This window comes from Galleria mellonella, unplaced genomic scaffold (genome assembly GCF_026898425.1).
Source record: "Galleria mellonella isolate WM207_F2 unplaced genomic scaffold, CSIRO_AGI_GalMel_v1 utg778, whole genome shotgun sequence".
Taxonomy (NCBI): domain Eukaryota; kingdom Metazoa; phylum Arthropoda; class Insecta; order Lepidoptera; family Pyralidae; genus Galleria; species Galleria mellonella.
In genome coordinates this window covers 1,536,607-1,553,126 of record NW_026442150.1, presented here as the reverse complement: position 1 = coordinate 1,553,126, position 16,520 = coordinate 1,536,607, and the positions used below count along the sequence as shown (strand labels likewise).

The 16,520-nt window shown below is 33.2% G+C and overlaps 1 protein-coding gene and 1 long non-coding RNA gene across 2 annotated transcripts; one reads left to right on the top strand and one right to left on the bottom strand.

Annotated features, from left to right (window-relative positions):
- The first annotated feature begins 329 nt into the window (after positions 1-329).
- LOC113510018 (ferritin subunit) lies at positions 330-15,819 on the top strand. The gene is made up of 5 exons (XM_026893437.3): positions 330-635; positions 9,576-9,718; positions 10,222-10,356; positions 11,459-11,593; positions 15,135-15,819. Exons 1-5 carry the CDS (start codon positions 569-571, stop codon positions 15,288-15,290), a joined length of 636 nt encoding a protein of 211 aa, XP_026749238.2. The 5' UTR covers positions 330-568; the 3' UTR covers positions 15,291-15,819.
- LOC128202131 (uncharacterized) lies at positions 5,471-8,443 on the bottom strand. Its single transcript, XR_008253620.1, has 2 exons — positions 8,222-8,443; positions 5,471-5,836 (listed from the first exon to the last, which is right to left on the bottom strand). It is a non-coding gene; the product is annotated as an uncharacterized LOC128202131 (long non-coding RNA).
- Positions 15,820-16,520: the final 701 nt, after the last annotated feature.

Genomic DNA, 16,520 nt, shown 5'->3' with positions numbered 1-16,520 from the left:
CGGCCGCGATTTTCCTCCAAGCTCCGCGTTATCGTCTGCTAATGACGTAAAAACTTGAATCATACAATGGACGTTGAAGTTTTGTGTTCCAAGGCATTTCTTTATATTTCATCATACGCCAATATTAATAGTTTTTATACATTATTTTCACAAAATATATGTATTTAGTTAGGATTTTGTCCGAATACTGTAATAAAAAATTATATTTCAAGCCTAGAATATTCTAAAGACGAATTAAAAAAAATTCCATGACTCCACTTGCAACACAAAACCTCGACATTTTTAGTACCCACCCAGCTATCGTATTATCCCTCCCGCTCGCGCATGTCATTCCGTGAGATCATTTGTCAACAAGACATGGTTTTGTTATCGTTGCGTAGTTCATTATTTTCGTTAAAACTGAGCCATTGAGGCGAATAGTTCGTCTTTGTTGCTTATTGTCGAGTTTTGAGTCGCCTTCTGCACCAGTGTGTGTAAAGGCTTGACTTTAGCGTGTACTCTCACCTACATCGAATTTTTATTATTACACTTCGTCAAAGTATCTGTGATTTAATTATAGATTGAAAAGATGAAGGCTATCCTGGTAGCAGTTCTTGGTCTCCTGGCTGTTTGCGCTCCAGCATTCGCCACACAATGTAAGTACTTCAATTATTAATTACGTGCTTTATTTTCGATAGAGGTCCTAAATTGGCACATTTACCTTTTACTTTTTTTAACAATGTCACATGTTCGCAACTCGAATTAATTAAAAAAAAAACATAAAATTGCTACATCATTCTAGCAATTCTTACTTTAACATTTTGTGATTAAAATATTGAATCTAACCTCAAATTAAGCTTCTTTCTATCGATAAAGTAAACTTTTATTCAATTCACACTTCTAATCTTACAATTAATTATTATTTAATTGCAAATTTAAACGATTTTAATACAATACATACTAGCTATACGGATTTTACGGATTTTGTCTTAATTTAGTAAAATTTTTTTCATTGCTACCTACCTAATACGTACCTTTATATTAGATAATTGTAGTATTAGTGTATAACTATATACTTATTGTATCTATTAAATCAAAATATACATATTTACTTAAATCCAATAAGAATAATAATATACCTATTCACCCCGTTTTATCTGCTCTACATACAATGACAAACGCGGCTAACTTCATTCTGAATTAATACTGCGACTTCGATAAAAGAATAAGGTGAAAGTTCAAATAGTTAATAGTTTTAATATATTAGTCCACATAGATAGTAGGTACTTCATATTTTCTAATGCGAATCTTTTCGAAATTAGAACTGCCATAACTAAAGGCTGTCTGTAAGAGATTGCCCTAGCGATAAGACCGCTTTTTGTACCTTTATGTGTATATTTCAATCTGTATGTTACTGTATTTCACTTGAATTATTCACTTGTCATTGTATATTTTTATTTATGGTGCAATAAAGTATTAAATAAATGAATAAACAAAAACATACCGCCAGGAACATAAAAAGAACATAATCAGGCATTTTAAATTTATATTTTCATTAAAAAAATGAATTAAAAATTAATAAATAAATCCCGTGGAAATCGCACATTTTGCTTACATGACGCAAAACGAAAAGGGATAGTGTATACCTAGTCGTAATTTTATTTGAAAATTAAAGATTCGTACATTTTACAATATTGGTTAAAATTCGGAGAGACAGCAGAAAATCCGTTGTAATTAAAACAGATTGTAACCCTATTTGCACTTTTGCGAGAATATTTTTTTCCAAAAAGAAGGTTTTTTTACCTCATAACTACATCAGGTATGAACCGAATTGAAAAATTCTCTTTTTATCTAAAAGGATATATGTACTTTCAGTTTGGTTTCGTAGAAATTTTCTTAAAATCGATTCAGTGATTTAGTTTTTAAATCCAAATAACTGGTTATGCCACAGATAAAATATGTTTTTTTTTTTGTGAAACAATCTTTTTTTTTTCATATTCGTCCCTTCGAGGGTAAATACATACATACTGCCGTATGCTTTATTGTCATTTTTAGAATATAACAATGTCAAGATCATTGTTGTAAGGACTAGAGGTGGATAATATGTAAGGTGTATATTATATTTTAGTTACAATATGTATATACTGATCCAATAACAAATATTTAAGAAAAATACTATTGTATATTGGAATTTAAAATAATCGAAAATAGATATCCAACCGATATGGGCAATAGTGAAATGGAAAATAATTATTTTTCCCCCCATCAATGTCCAGAGAAACCCGATATATAGATATCAGATCGGTATTTATATTACCCATGCCTATTTAGGACCTTTGCTAGTTAAACCCTTCAACCCCTGGTATAAAATCGGTAGACTTCACTATCTTTGATTTTTTTCTTTTTGCAATTGACAAGGTTTTATAAAGTATATATATATATAGTTAGTCTATGGAAATGTGACGCATGAGAAATGTCAATTGGGCCTATTCTGAGGCGCCAAATCTTCAATATTAAGGTTTCACTTTTTTGTCTCTTATATTTTTTTATTTATTAGACACATAAAGCAGATATTAATCATAAAAAACTTAAATAATAGTTACATTTGTGATAGAACTAGGTTACAATCCAATTACATTATGTGTACAGCTTGAGTGATTCATGTAAAAACAGTTCGTAACAAAATGTGCAATTCACGCAAGCACATTATACTCGTAAAAAAAAAATACAGACAGTAAATAAATATATAAAAAACAAAACTATAACAAATAAGATTCCATGTGTTTAAACATATTTCACAAAACAGAGAACAAGTTTTTTCTAAAGAGTTTACTCTTTTTTTTTATTTTGTATCGTAAATGTCGATACTGACTTGTAGTCATGGAACCTAGACTTGTTGATTAAAAAGTAAATTAAAAAGTAAAAGTAAATTAAAATAAAAAATAAAAGTAAATTAAAAATTTACTGTAACTACCACCTTTGCGTTGTTTGTCATTCCAACTTTACTATTTAAATAATTAAAATTAACTAAAGAAAGCAATTTGTAAGGTATTTTATACCTTATTGACTAATTTGGATTCAAGATGTCATCTTATTGCAATTCCAAGAAGGTCAGGTTTATCACGACTTCTGTATAATAAATAAACATACCCATATCTATAACGTCAGATAGATAAATAGATAATTTATTTACATTACTTACAGCACACAAATTACAATACAAACATACACATAATACACAGTAAAAGAGATAAAAGAATGAAAATAAAAAAAGCAACAAAAAAAAAACAAAAACCTTATAATATAAAAACAAACAAATTCCTTTCTTTCCTTTCCTTCATGCGTGTGCTATAATAACACAAAATGGTCACAGCTCAGTTTATTGCTTTGCCCTCAAAAGAGCAAAACACTGATATTCTGTTGTGGCCATCAATATGTTTTATGTATTTCAGATGACTGGTTGTATTTGTAAATATTTCACTGAACTATGTGTTATATGCGGTCATCCATATCACTGGTTATTTGTTTAGAATTATTTTGTTTAATTCTGCTACCATTAGTATGTGTGTGACTAGCAACACTTGAAGATTGGCCACCACTGTTACTACCAGAAGTTCTACAACCTTCCATATTGGCCATTAATCTCCTACTGCCATTTTGTTAACGCACGTTTTGCGGCTCATGTCTCACCTCTAAACGAGGCATCTTCAGGCAAATTATTAGAATGTGTATGTAAAATTTTTGTTCATTTACATTACTAGATTATATATTCGAGACAGTTTATGTAGAAAGTATGCAAGCGGGTTGTATCTGAATTTGGTAGGGTTAAACGGCCGTATAATATTTTCTATACACTAGCCTGCTATGAATTGAGAGAAATAGCAACTGATGGTATATCTTTCGTCCTCTTTTTACTATTTATATTTACATAAGAAGAAAGGAGGCAACCATATGATTTACAGTTTTTATTTTATCATTCCTTTAATGTAATTCTTTGTTCTTTGATATAGGCAGAAACAATGGAACACCAAATGCTTCGATTCAAACAAGCCTCTTTCGCTTCCTCCACATTCATCAATCTTTTCATACACGCTCACTGGTTACAAGTACTTTTAATTCCCTTCTTCAGCACGTTACCAATTTGGTCGACATACGTTTTTCAAGGGTAGACTATACCGACGTCTCCATTCATTCGTGCTTGATAAATCTCTTTTGTAATTCTTTTTTCATCCATCCTCTCCAAATGGCCGAACCAACGCAACAATCCCTATTCGATTTTTGTCACTATATCGTCTTTCATTCATTACTTCTCTTTAATTACACTACTTTTATAGTAATACCTCTACAGCATTTATCTTTCATGCTTTTTCTGCCATACTTTTATTTAGTTGTCAGTACTCCCTGAACTATGGCAAGGTGAGTTTCGCTCGATACATATTTATTTGCTTTCAATATCGAGAGAAAATAAAAAATGACAAAATAATCTTTATTAAAAAGTTACAAAAATATCTACGTAAACATGTATCTATTTAGGTACGTATTGAGATTGGTAGCTAGCCAATGAATTAACGAAATATCTCTACCAACTAAGTATAAAAGAACTTTCTGTTTTGGCATCACACGGAAGAACGGAAATTATTCATGGACAGGATGATATTGTGCAAAAAACTACTGCGTAGAATAGTGACTACTTACTCTGTGTTACTGCGCGCAATTTATTTGTTTTTTTTTTTATAAGTGTAGAATTTGACGTACCTGCATAATATAGACTTGCCATCTATTTTTTTATTTTACGTAAATGAATTTATTTATTTAATAATCAAAATTATACAAGTTTAACATTATAAATACAAACTGTTTAGTTTAATTTGTCGGTGCACGGGCTTTTTAATGACCATATAACTTTAGACATATTCCTGAGTCCTCAGGATAGGCAACGAATGGGGGGTGTCATGGACGAAACAGTATACTGTGTTATGTACATGGTACTACTCATACATAAGTGACGGTTACCACTTTCCATTAGGTGGGCCGTCAGTTGTTTGCTATTCTAAGTTGCATAAAAAAAAGACAGTAAATACATTTAAATAAATACATATAATGTTAACAGAGATTTAAAAGAGTAACTGTTGAGTTTCTTCTTAGCAGATAACAACTTTCCGAGATTGCCTGTTATGAATTGAGAAAAATAACAACTGATGGTGTATCTTTCGTCCTCTTTTTACTAATTATATTTGCATAAGAAGAAAGGAGGCAATCATATGATTTACAATTTTTATTTTGTCATTCCTTCTATGTAATTCCTTGTTTCTAGGTAACAAATCAGTTAGTAACATCATTAGGTACCTATCCGTCTGAATATCTATTATTTCTTAATCTCAATCACTGTCAACTATCCATTGTCTATGACCCGTGTCAGATAAGGAATACGTGTTTAATAACATATCAGTATCATGCACTTGAAACGAGATAAACAAAAAAATAGACAATAGCTACTTCAAAATCTATTTTATAGATTATAGATAGATATAATATACATAATGTGTCATTGGAACGATATCACGTATTTATTATAAGTATGTAGAGGTATATTCCTGCACTTTTTCTTGATAAATGATAAAGTCTTTGTTGATGATTTTTTCTGATGAGCCGCCTCTGACGACACGATGAAAAGAAAGGATAACCTATACTATGTAACCATATGTGCATGAAACAATATGGCATATTAAAATGTATTAATATTTAACACAGCTTGATATTGATATTGTTGTGAATACGCGCAGTCGACTCGCTTGATAAATACAAATAATGGGGTCGATTTACATATTTTTTCTTCTTTAATGGAGTCAACGTATTTCTAAAACAAAAAAAAAACACTCATTTTATTTATTAAATAATATGTCAAGATACATTTAAAGCGTACTGATAAAAAAAAAAAAGAGTCAGCTAATTGTCAAGTTTGCTGACTGAAAGTTGACCCGTTTTTGAGGTCTGATTCTCTATCTATGTAATCTAAGATCCACACATACAGTACTACGATTTTTTTTTCAATCCATCAAGATGTCTTCCATTATAGGATAAACAGAGAAAACGTGACTACAGGATAACCTCTGTACAGATAATAAACGTGAATTAATTAATTTAAATGACAGGCAACGTCACTGTTTCAATTCAAATAATATATCAATAAATTAATCATTACTAAATACATTTTGTTATCTGTGTTCAGTTACCGGAGTGAAAAGTTATTAGGGTTGTCAAATTTGGTATCATTGTCTTCGCATCAACCTTTAACTGTCTACTTTTTAATATAATTCTTCTCCATAAGAGATGTTTCGCCAGTAGTCGTCACGATTGACAGGTGGAGTCATAACCGCGGTTAGACTTTAGTGATGTTTTAAGAGGTACGCTGCTGCCCATCCATCGACTATTCAGTTCTCTTGGTCGCCTCTTACGACACCTATGGGAAAAAAAGAGATGGCCTATTCTGTGCTGGAACCACACGGCGGTTTTGTATATTATTTATATTTAAAGTTACGATTTTTTTTTATTTAATTATTTTAGTACATGAAATTTATTCTAGGAAAATATAATAGACCTTAGATTATATAGATAGTGTCTCCATACAAATGCTTCGAGAAAAGCGGGTAAATGTGACAATTAGCTGAGAAAAAGTTGATTTTTGAGAGTCGATGCTCTATCTATGTAATTAAAAGGTAATTATATAGACAAAATAAAAATCTTTTACGCACTTTAATATATTCTGAAAACGTAATTGCTGAAATAATCCTGACCTATTTCATAAAAGTGAAAATGTATTTATTCTTTTGGAGCCTTAGTAGCTCAATTAATCGTCATAAAATTTTAGTATACATGTACTATTTGGTACAGAAAAGAAAATAAGTTACTATTTATGTCGGTTAAGCCACGAGTAAAAGTTAGTATACAATATTTTATAGAACATGTGACAACCCTAGCTTCTATTGTAATATAATTAGCGACCTACAAAACCAAAATAGATTAAATAAACAAAACACATATATTCAATTCTATTATAAAGAACAATAAAGTTTATTTTATAACCGATTTATAAAAGAAGGGCTTTCTCACATTTCGGTTGTATTTTTTTGTTTTTTTTTTTTTTTTTGTGGTTAATACCTTTTTTTTATGCGTGACAATGGCATGGTTACCCCGCCTGCGCTATCGGTATACACTAGCGGGGTACCAGTGAGGGATGATTGGCGAGGAGGAAAAGGCAAAGGGCAAAAAAAAAAGGAAAAGGCGGAATGTAACAATAAATCAATCACGATGGTTTCTAGGGAGAACCACGAGGAGGTCGACCTGACAGAGTACATTGCTAGCAATGGGACTGCTAATCCTAATTATTAACAATCCCTCCCCCACCTCCATTTTTTATATTTGTTACCTCATAATTCCGACAATTGTGAACTGATTTGAAAAAATTTTTACTTTATTTTAGTACGTAAGTACTAAATTTAATTGGTCACATAGATATTTTATCAGAATCGACTTAGTAATTCAAGTTTTTAAATTAAAATAAATGGTTTTGCCACAATTGAAGTCGGTTTTTATGGAATTCAATTGATGGACTTCATTTTATTCGCCGCCATTGTTGTAACACGTGTTTGCAATGTGTCATTATGTGATTAAAAACATAACGTGTCTAACTACTCGAATAGGCAATGTTTACGTACATAAAAAGATGCGTAGGGCACATTAATTAGATTAGCAGTATGCTGTAAACTGAAGATCAATTTATTGTTATGAATGCTAGGTTTATTGTAAATTTTCCATTAATTTGCGGAAACATAGATAAATAAATAGATCTAAATAGCTATTAGTGTCTATACCCCATTTACTTTTTCTAACTTTGCAATTTAAAATGGCTGTGAATTCGATGATCTACCTGATGGAAAGTGGTAACCCTATGTAGAAGGTGATCAATTTCGAAACTTAAAAAGTCCCGCCAAAATGGCATATCTATTTATATTTAATTTATTTTATTGGTTATACCCAAAAAATAACCTACTTTTTTAAACATAAATTGAAATGCCACGTGTAGAATTGCATGCCGGGTGATTTTTTTTTTAATTGGAATTTAACACGTCTCTTAAACAAAAACAGAAAAAGTTTGAACAATATCCGGGCGTATCTAGAACGGATGATAACCCTACTATACAGTTTAGGGTTAGAATAAAAGCACAGCATAGACACAGAATACCTGTATTTATATATTCTTCTATGTAATTCATTGTTCTTAGGATTATACAATATCCATAAACAAGTAAGTGTTATTTAGTCGTAAGAAGATAAAGAAAGTAATGATAATAAATATCTTGTCGACTTTACGTTCCGTTACAGTCTTATAAAATTGGCGCCAAAATTCACTACGCTATAAATAGGTAACAAAATAATTGCGCAGCGAAACAAAATAAATGTCAATTGTTCGGCAAACAAATAGCCAATGACCTCGGTGTGGTAAATAAGATATTTAAGTAGGTATTGAAACGTTAAAAACGTAACATTTAGGTGTACATCGTTAGTGGTATATTTAGGATTATTTTCTAAGGGGATCTGGCTCCTTAAAAGAGACCCGTTTTTTTTATTGATAATAATAAATTAGTAACTCCTTTACGCTATTGGTATACGTTGGCGTGACACTAATTAGGAATGATAGGTGAGGATGAAGTCGTGAAAAATTATTAGAAATGTCTACGATGATTTACAGAAGATTACGTGAAGGTATACTTGACAAAGAGATGTGTTGTCAATATCAAATTAATGTTGGCGATCGAGGTCGAGGCGACAGGGGACAAAGTCCTAAGAACATATTGTACGTAATGTTTTTTAATGAAGTTACATGATATATGGCTCAAAAGACATATTGAGGAAAGGGATTGTTAGTAACGCCGTCTAAAATCCCTATTGCTAACAACATACTCTATCAGGTCGACCTCCGCGCGGTTCCCCCTGGAAACCATCAGGATTAATTTTGGAACCCCGTCGACGTATACCAATAACGTAGGTAGGGTTATTATTTCATCATCATCATCATCCATTAAAAAAGACCCCTGGAAAATAATCTTTGATATAAGCCAATTGTCATAAACAAATCATCGAGAATTAATCACGATTAATAAAAATGTAAAATGTAAATGTCTGTAACTTGTCAATTTCTATAATAGATAGATATTTTTGAAAAATAAAGTCTACGGATGCTATACTTAATCTATGCATAACATTTATATTGAAATTGTAAGTACTACTTAATCTATGTCATTAAAAAATTATGAAATAAATTTCCTAATAATAATATCAAACTATAACTGTCACTAATACCAAATTCCTTACCTTTCCTTTTTGATATCTCGTCTCGTTTCGTTGTTCGTTAGTGGCATAATGGGCAACATCAGCCCTTTGTCATATTAAAAAAAAAGGAATTCTGTGTTATAAAAATCCTAAACCAATCCTTAATTTATCTAGTATGTTGGCGAAACTGATAATTTAAAAATCCTGTCTGCGTTTACTAATGCGTAATTTGAAATAATTCTAATTTCAAATTTTCTTTCTCCAAGGCACCGTAAACCCGGTCAACATTCCAAAAGAATGGATCACAATGCAACGCCCGTGCCGCGACAGCATGCGACGACAAATACAAATGGAAGTTGCCGCTTCGCTCCAATATTTGGCTATGGGCGCGCACTTCTCTAAGGACACTGTGAGTAGTTTCAATTCGGTATATCCAATTTTCGCCGTGTAATCCCGGCGTAGAAAGGGCCTTCCCTTCCTTTCCAGTGGGTGTCATAAGAGACGACTTAGAGAACTTAAATGGCGAGAAATGGGCAGTAGCGTTCTTTATAAACATTACCAAAGTCTAACTGCGATTGCTAACCTGCTTGCCAAGAGTGAAAACTATTAGCAAAACCCTCCTTTAGGGAGGAGGTTTATCTTCAACAGTGGACAGTCAACGGCTGATATAATGATGATAGTTACTGGGTACAGAGGAATAACTCCAGAGTCCTCAGGAATGGCAACGCATGGGGGGTATCATGGGCGAAACAGTATACTCTGTTATGTCCACGGTACTGCTCATGTCTATAGGCGACGGTTACCACTTTCCATCAGGTGGGCCGTCAGCTTGTTTGCCATTCTAAGTTGTATGAAAAAAATCTGAATTTTCTAGCCAATTGCCAATTTTTTATCAATTTTCACCATACGTAGATCAACCGTCCCGGCTTTGCGAAACTGTTCTTCGACGCTGGATCCGAGGAGCGCGGGCACGCGATGAAGCTGATCGAATACCTGCTGATGAGGGGAGAGCTCACCTCTGACGTCACCTCGCTCATTCAAATCAGGGTACGTTGCTAGTATTAAATGTTTGCCTCTTTGTAAATGTCTTTAGTGAAATTAAATCTATTTTAACATATGTAAACAATATCAATCGCTGTCTGAACCTTGGCATAGAATGAGCCAGCCCTTCCGTTCTCCCGTGGGTGTCGTAAGAGGCGACTATGGGAAGGCGAGGGATGAGTAACAGCGTCCCTCTTAAAACATCTCTAAAGACTGTGGTTGCCAACCCATCTGCCAAGCGTGGCAACTATGGGCTAAACTCCCCTTATGGGGAAGGCTTATGTACAGCAATGGACAGATAATGCCTGAAATAATAATAAAATAAAAAAGAAACCGATAATTTGTGGTCAAACTCTTGATAATGCTGATATCTATTAGTAACTTGCTTACAAATTTATTATAAACCAAGATTTTGTGTTTGTATGAGTGGCTCAGAATATTTTTGATCTGTTTCTATTAATACCTACTTCTTTGGAAAGCGTTCAATTGTATTGATAAAATACTTTCTTAAAAGTGGCATTTCCTTAAACTGTAACAATGGTCTCGTGCTAGTTGGAATATATCCTCAACATACTATTTTTTAATAAAGGATTGACTTCATAGCCAAAATTGCAGGCATATTTAAGACGGGTTTCGGTGTTCCTTGTGTTCACCAGAATCGTATAGTGTTCGATCGAGAATCAACTTTTTTTTTTATTTTTTGTTTTTTTGACAAAGAACACAAAGTTACAAAAACAAGATACAATGGGCCGCACACTAGGCGAGCCTGTATCGTGGGCACCCGACAAAGATTAACAAATCACAAATGTGTTGTTATAAAAAGTACATAGTGGGCGGGTGTTAATATAAAAAGGAATAGAAAATTGAAATAGTGAAAAAAGTAATAAAATCAACAATAACAATACTCGAGCAATTATAAAACACTAATAATGTATGCCTTTAAAAGAAGCAGAATGCGAGTAAAGCTTCGTCAAGACATGTTTGAGAGTACACTTATGTCTTACTTCCGTGGCTAGGCTCCCCCTGGAAAATAACCATAAATATGCCAAAGTCCATAATTGGATATTGGATATTAATTGGATATTAATAATACACATTTCATTGGCAGCCGCCAGAACGCAAATCATGGAGCAGCGGCGTGGAGGCGCTCGAGCACGCGGTGAAAATGGAGAGTGACGTCACAAAGAGTATCCGCACCGTCATCTCGGAGTGCGAGAGCGACCCCAACTTCAACGATTACCATGTAAGTATCAGTACGTAACCTACGTATTCCGGGGGGCGGGGAGGGATTGTTAGCAATGGGGTTTGACAGCCCCATTGCTAGCAATATGCCCTATTAGGTCGACGTCCACGTGCTTCTCCCTGGAAACCATCGTGAACAATTCTTGTTGAATTTTTCACGATGGGCTAACTGTCTTCATTCTCACCTATCATCCCCCACTGGTGCCTCGCTAGTGTATACCGATAGCAAACAGTATTTCTTTATCATCCATTAAAAAATAAAATTACGTATTTCTATTTGCTAAGTTTACTACTTAATTAAATTAAGTTATTCTAACATTTTACATTTAAACTCCTAAATCAGTTACAATACATCAATTAATTAAAGTTAATATAAAATTCCTTAAATACTAATACTAATTGTAAGTAATCTATAATAATGGTGGGACACCGCACCACACCGAGGCAGCGTGCCCAAGATACTGGCAGCATTACCTCTTTGGATTGCCAAACTTATCTTTTGGGCAAAGTAGCTACCAGTTCTCGCTGCGATCGTCCGATAAAAATTCTTCGCATCTGGGCACCACGGGCCCATCGTAAATTGTAAATTATAAATCATTATAAATCCAGTTATAGTAAAATTAAACAAAAAAAAAAATTGAATGTAGGAATCATAAAGAGAGAGAAAGAAATCCTACTACCTCTCACTTTAGTACTATTTTCCTGTGTTCTCTCTTCGTTTTCCTTCGTCATTTTTTTCCTGTTGTATGTGTGCTGTTATGTATATATTTAATTGTGTATATATTATATATGTATGTACATACATATATGTATGTATGTATATATGTTTGTATATGATAATATTTATACAATAGTGCGCCACCTACCCTTTGTCTTTTTCTCAATGTCCTCTACCCAAAGGTTGTCTGGAAGAGATTGCTTAGCGATAAGGCCGCCTTTTGTATCACATCTCATTAATATTTACTGTATTTGTTATTTCTCTTTTTACTTGGTGCAATAAAGTGTAAAATAAATAAATAAATAAATAAATCATAAAGAGTAACTCTGTCTTGCCATCACAATGACAACCATAACACATTTCACTGATGGTCGTTGGTTTCTCCTATAAGAGAAAGGTTGGCACGTGGCTAGCAAATTATACAAAAGAAATAAATGGTATGAATTATTCGGGAATTAAAAACGATGGTCAAGGAAAGGCGACGTAGAGGTAAATCCTTTCATTGGTCCAAGATCATGGCAAGATATAACAGAATAAATGTTTAGAAATCTAGAAATATAAATTCAAATTGAAAAATCATTCGAATAGTTTTGTAGTTTTAAAACTACGAACACTTTTAAATAGTTTTTTTTTTTTTTTAAGAACGCATCTTTATAACTTAAAGGCCTGTATAAAACCAAAAGTGGTCATTTCGAATAGAGACTTTAATAAATATGTAGGTATAAATTTTAGTAATAATACATTACTTTATTAAAAAAAAAAAAAAATTGTCATTTGTAACAGAACTTATAGTTGGACTAGGTATAACTGACTATTTTTTTTTTTATTGGATGAAAATGGTATGGTAACCTCGCCTGCGCTAACGGGATACGCTGGCGGAGCACCAGTGAAGGGTGATAGATGAGAATGAAAACAGGCCAGTTAGCCCATCATGATGAATTCATCAGGAATTAACCATGATAGTTTCCAGGGGGAACCGCGAGGAGGTCGACCTGGTTGGGTATATTGCTAGCAATGGGATTCTCAGTCTCCATTACTAACTATCCCTTTCCCCCCCTATAACTGACTATTATTAATCAAATAATAAACTTGTTTTCCAAAGTAGGTGTCGACTTCTCAACTATCTTATCTATTTATTTCACTACGAGGTCACGATATAAATAAACTATCAACACTTCACTTTTCGTGTTAGGTATTTATTTTACCGATATGTAAATACCTCAATGAGTCATAAATATGTATTGCGTGTCCCGAATTTTAGTTTCGGATTTATATATGAAAATTTTATTTGTTGTACATTGGGAAATGGCCTCTTTGGAGTCCCAAAATAAACGAATGAAAATTATATTATTACTAGCCTGACTCGGTAAACGTTGTTTTACCATATAAATTATTTCTAGAACTATACATGAAAATTTATCGTACTACAATTATTATATTCGATCGCCATCTTGCAACCCTATTGCGGAATATAAAAATAGCGATTAAACAACAGGGGTTGATCGTGAAAGCGTGAAATTTTTAATTTGTATTTATATTTCAATGCTAAATCATAATAAAATAAAAATAAAATTGTCAAAAAAATAAAAAATATTAGTGGGTCATCCTTATCATTGAGGGGTATGAAAAATAGATGTTGGCCGATTCTCAGACCTACCCGATATGCACACAAAATTTCATAAAAATCGGTAAAGACGTTTCGGAGGAGTTTGCTAACAAACACCGTGACACGAGAATTTTATATTTTAGATTTTTAATGAAAGGTACAAATTCATAAAATATATGTATCTAAAGTTGTAATACAAAAATATAAGATAAGGGGGCACCAGTGGGAGGCCTTATCTCATCTAATGACATATATTTCTTAAATATAGAAGTACTTTAATAGTAACTACTCTACAATCAAAGGATACCAGAGGGAGACTTTGTACAAAAGTCGTTTGCTTGCGTACCTCTATCCCATTCGTGTTTCTACCGTGAAGCAGTTGTGTTTGCATGGCTGTGTTTCGGTTTGAAGGGTGGGATATGGCGTGAATTTACTGGGTACAGAGGAATAACACCTGAGTCCTCAGGAATGGCAACGCATGGGGGGTATCATGGGCGAAACAGTATACTCTGTTATGTCCACGGTACTGCTCATGTGTATAGGCGACGGTTATTTTGCCATTCTAAGTTGTATAAAAAAAAAAACATTTTCATTTTTTTATTATCACACCAGTCGGTCGGTACACGGTTTTATTTCTAGTTTTCCTATGTTCGAGTATTTATGTATTGTTTCCTTAGTCACGTCTCTTGGTAATGAATAAAAACGATGACTCATTTATATTGTTTTGTTGTCACCACACAAAGAACGCACTTTTAAACGTGACTTGGCCAAGACATGAAACGGAGAATCACTAAATTTTGTATCATTTCCCTTGCATTCGACAACTTTGTGGGTTTTTTTTTTCTATATTTTATTGATTTATATCAAACAAACCGGATGTAATGTTAACTGTGTTGCCATATCAAACATTTACTACTTGTACTACATATTTAGTACCTTATTGTTTAGATTTTTTTTCCCGTAAAATATGCTAAATGGCTCTTAAGACTTTTTGCTTTTACATATCTGTCACGCCTGTCTCCCATTAGGGTAGGCAGAAACAATGGAACGCCAAATGCTTCGATTCGAACAAACCTCTTTCGCTTCTTCCACATTCATCAATCTTTTCATACACGCTCGCCGGTTACGGGTACTTTTAATTTACTTATCATTTTACTTTTTACAGCGTTAATATGTAGGTATATTGAATATTTATAAACATTAATATATTTTTTGCAGCTTGTCGACTACTTGACTGGTGAATTCTTGGAAGAACAATACAAGGGACAACGCGACCTTGCCGGCAAGGCTTCCACGCTCAAGAAGATGATGGACCGTCACGCTTCTCTCGGCGAATTCATCTTCGACAAGAAACTCCTTGGTATCGACGTGTAAATACTCAGCGCCGTGCCATATAGCCTTGCAATATAGTTATAAACATATTATATTTTAAAACGGTACAAATTATCCCGCGCATTTTGACTTTAGTTTGTTTCATTTCGCGCGCCAATTGGTAAATGTAAAAATTTGCTTCTCCTTGTAAACTCCTGTAAACAAAATAATTCCTTTGAATGTCTATGTAAAGTCACATTTGTACAAAATATTGTACTAAACTGCTATAATCTTATTTAAATGTAATATCCATTTAGATTTTCAACTAGAAATTGTACAAAATGTAGTGTAAGATTAATTATGTTATATATTCTTTTAAAGCCTGTTTTAGCAGTCAATTAAAGTAATCTAGAACGCGTCGAATTCTTAGGTTGGTACTATTGGCTGTCAAAATTGGCGCCAAATATCACAATACTTCGTCTTAAAATTACGTGATTCAAATATTGTAGAATTTGAAAACAACTTAGTTATCAGCAGTCGAATAAATATGTTTGTTAATATTCCTATAATAAATAAAGTTTAGTCATTCATACGAAGTTTTTTTTTGTCATTCTTTTACTACACGAAAGAGTCGGATACTTGACGGCAAGAAATGTAAGTTTTTTTTTTATGGATGACAATGGAATGGTAACCCCACCCGCGCTATCGGTATACACCGGCGGGACACCAGTGAAGGATAATAGGTGAGGATGAAGCAGGTCAGTTAGCCCATCGTGACTAATTCAACAAGAATTGTTCACGATGGTTTCCAGGGGAAACCACGTGGAGGTCGACCCAATAAGGCATAATGCTAGTAATGGGGCTGTCAAACCCCATTGCTAACAATCCCTTTCCCCCAGAAATGTAAGTTAGATTTGTTGCCATCAAGTACCAATACCGTAATGGCTAATTACTTCATTATCCATTACTATATTGCCCATATCGGTCGTATATCTATTTTTGAACATGTTAAATATCAGTTATCCAATATTCTTTTTTGGATGACAGACTTTTAACATATTCGTTATTGGATCAGTATATATATGTAGATATTGTAACAAAAAAAAAACATATTTAGAACTAACAAAATTTTTCATCGTGCCTCCCACCAAACTGTTTATAATTACTCCTCTCCATCCAAAGGTTGCCTGGAAGAGATCGCTCTTAGCGATAAGGTCACCCATTGTTTTCTCATTGTGATTATTTCTTGTAATTATTTATATTTATAATAATTTTACTATTGTAATCTTTTGG

Excerpts from the sequence above, each read along its gene's own strand:
- LOC113510018 (XM_026893437.3), top strand. The coding sequence starts at position 569 with ATGAAGGCTATCCTGGTAGCAGTTCTTGGTCTCCTGGCTGTTTGCGCT. Across the intron at positions 636-9,575 it reads TCCAGCATTCGCCACACAAT|GCACCGTAAACCCGGTCAAC; the intron begins GTAAGTACTTCA and ends TCTTTCTCCAAG. Across the intron at positions 11,594-15,134 it reads CCAACTTCAACGATTACCAT|CTTGTCGACTACTTGACTGG; the intron begins GTAAGTATCAGT and ends TATTTTTTGCAG.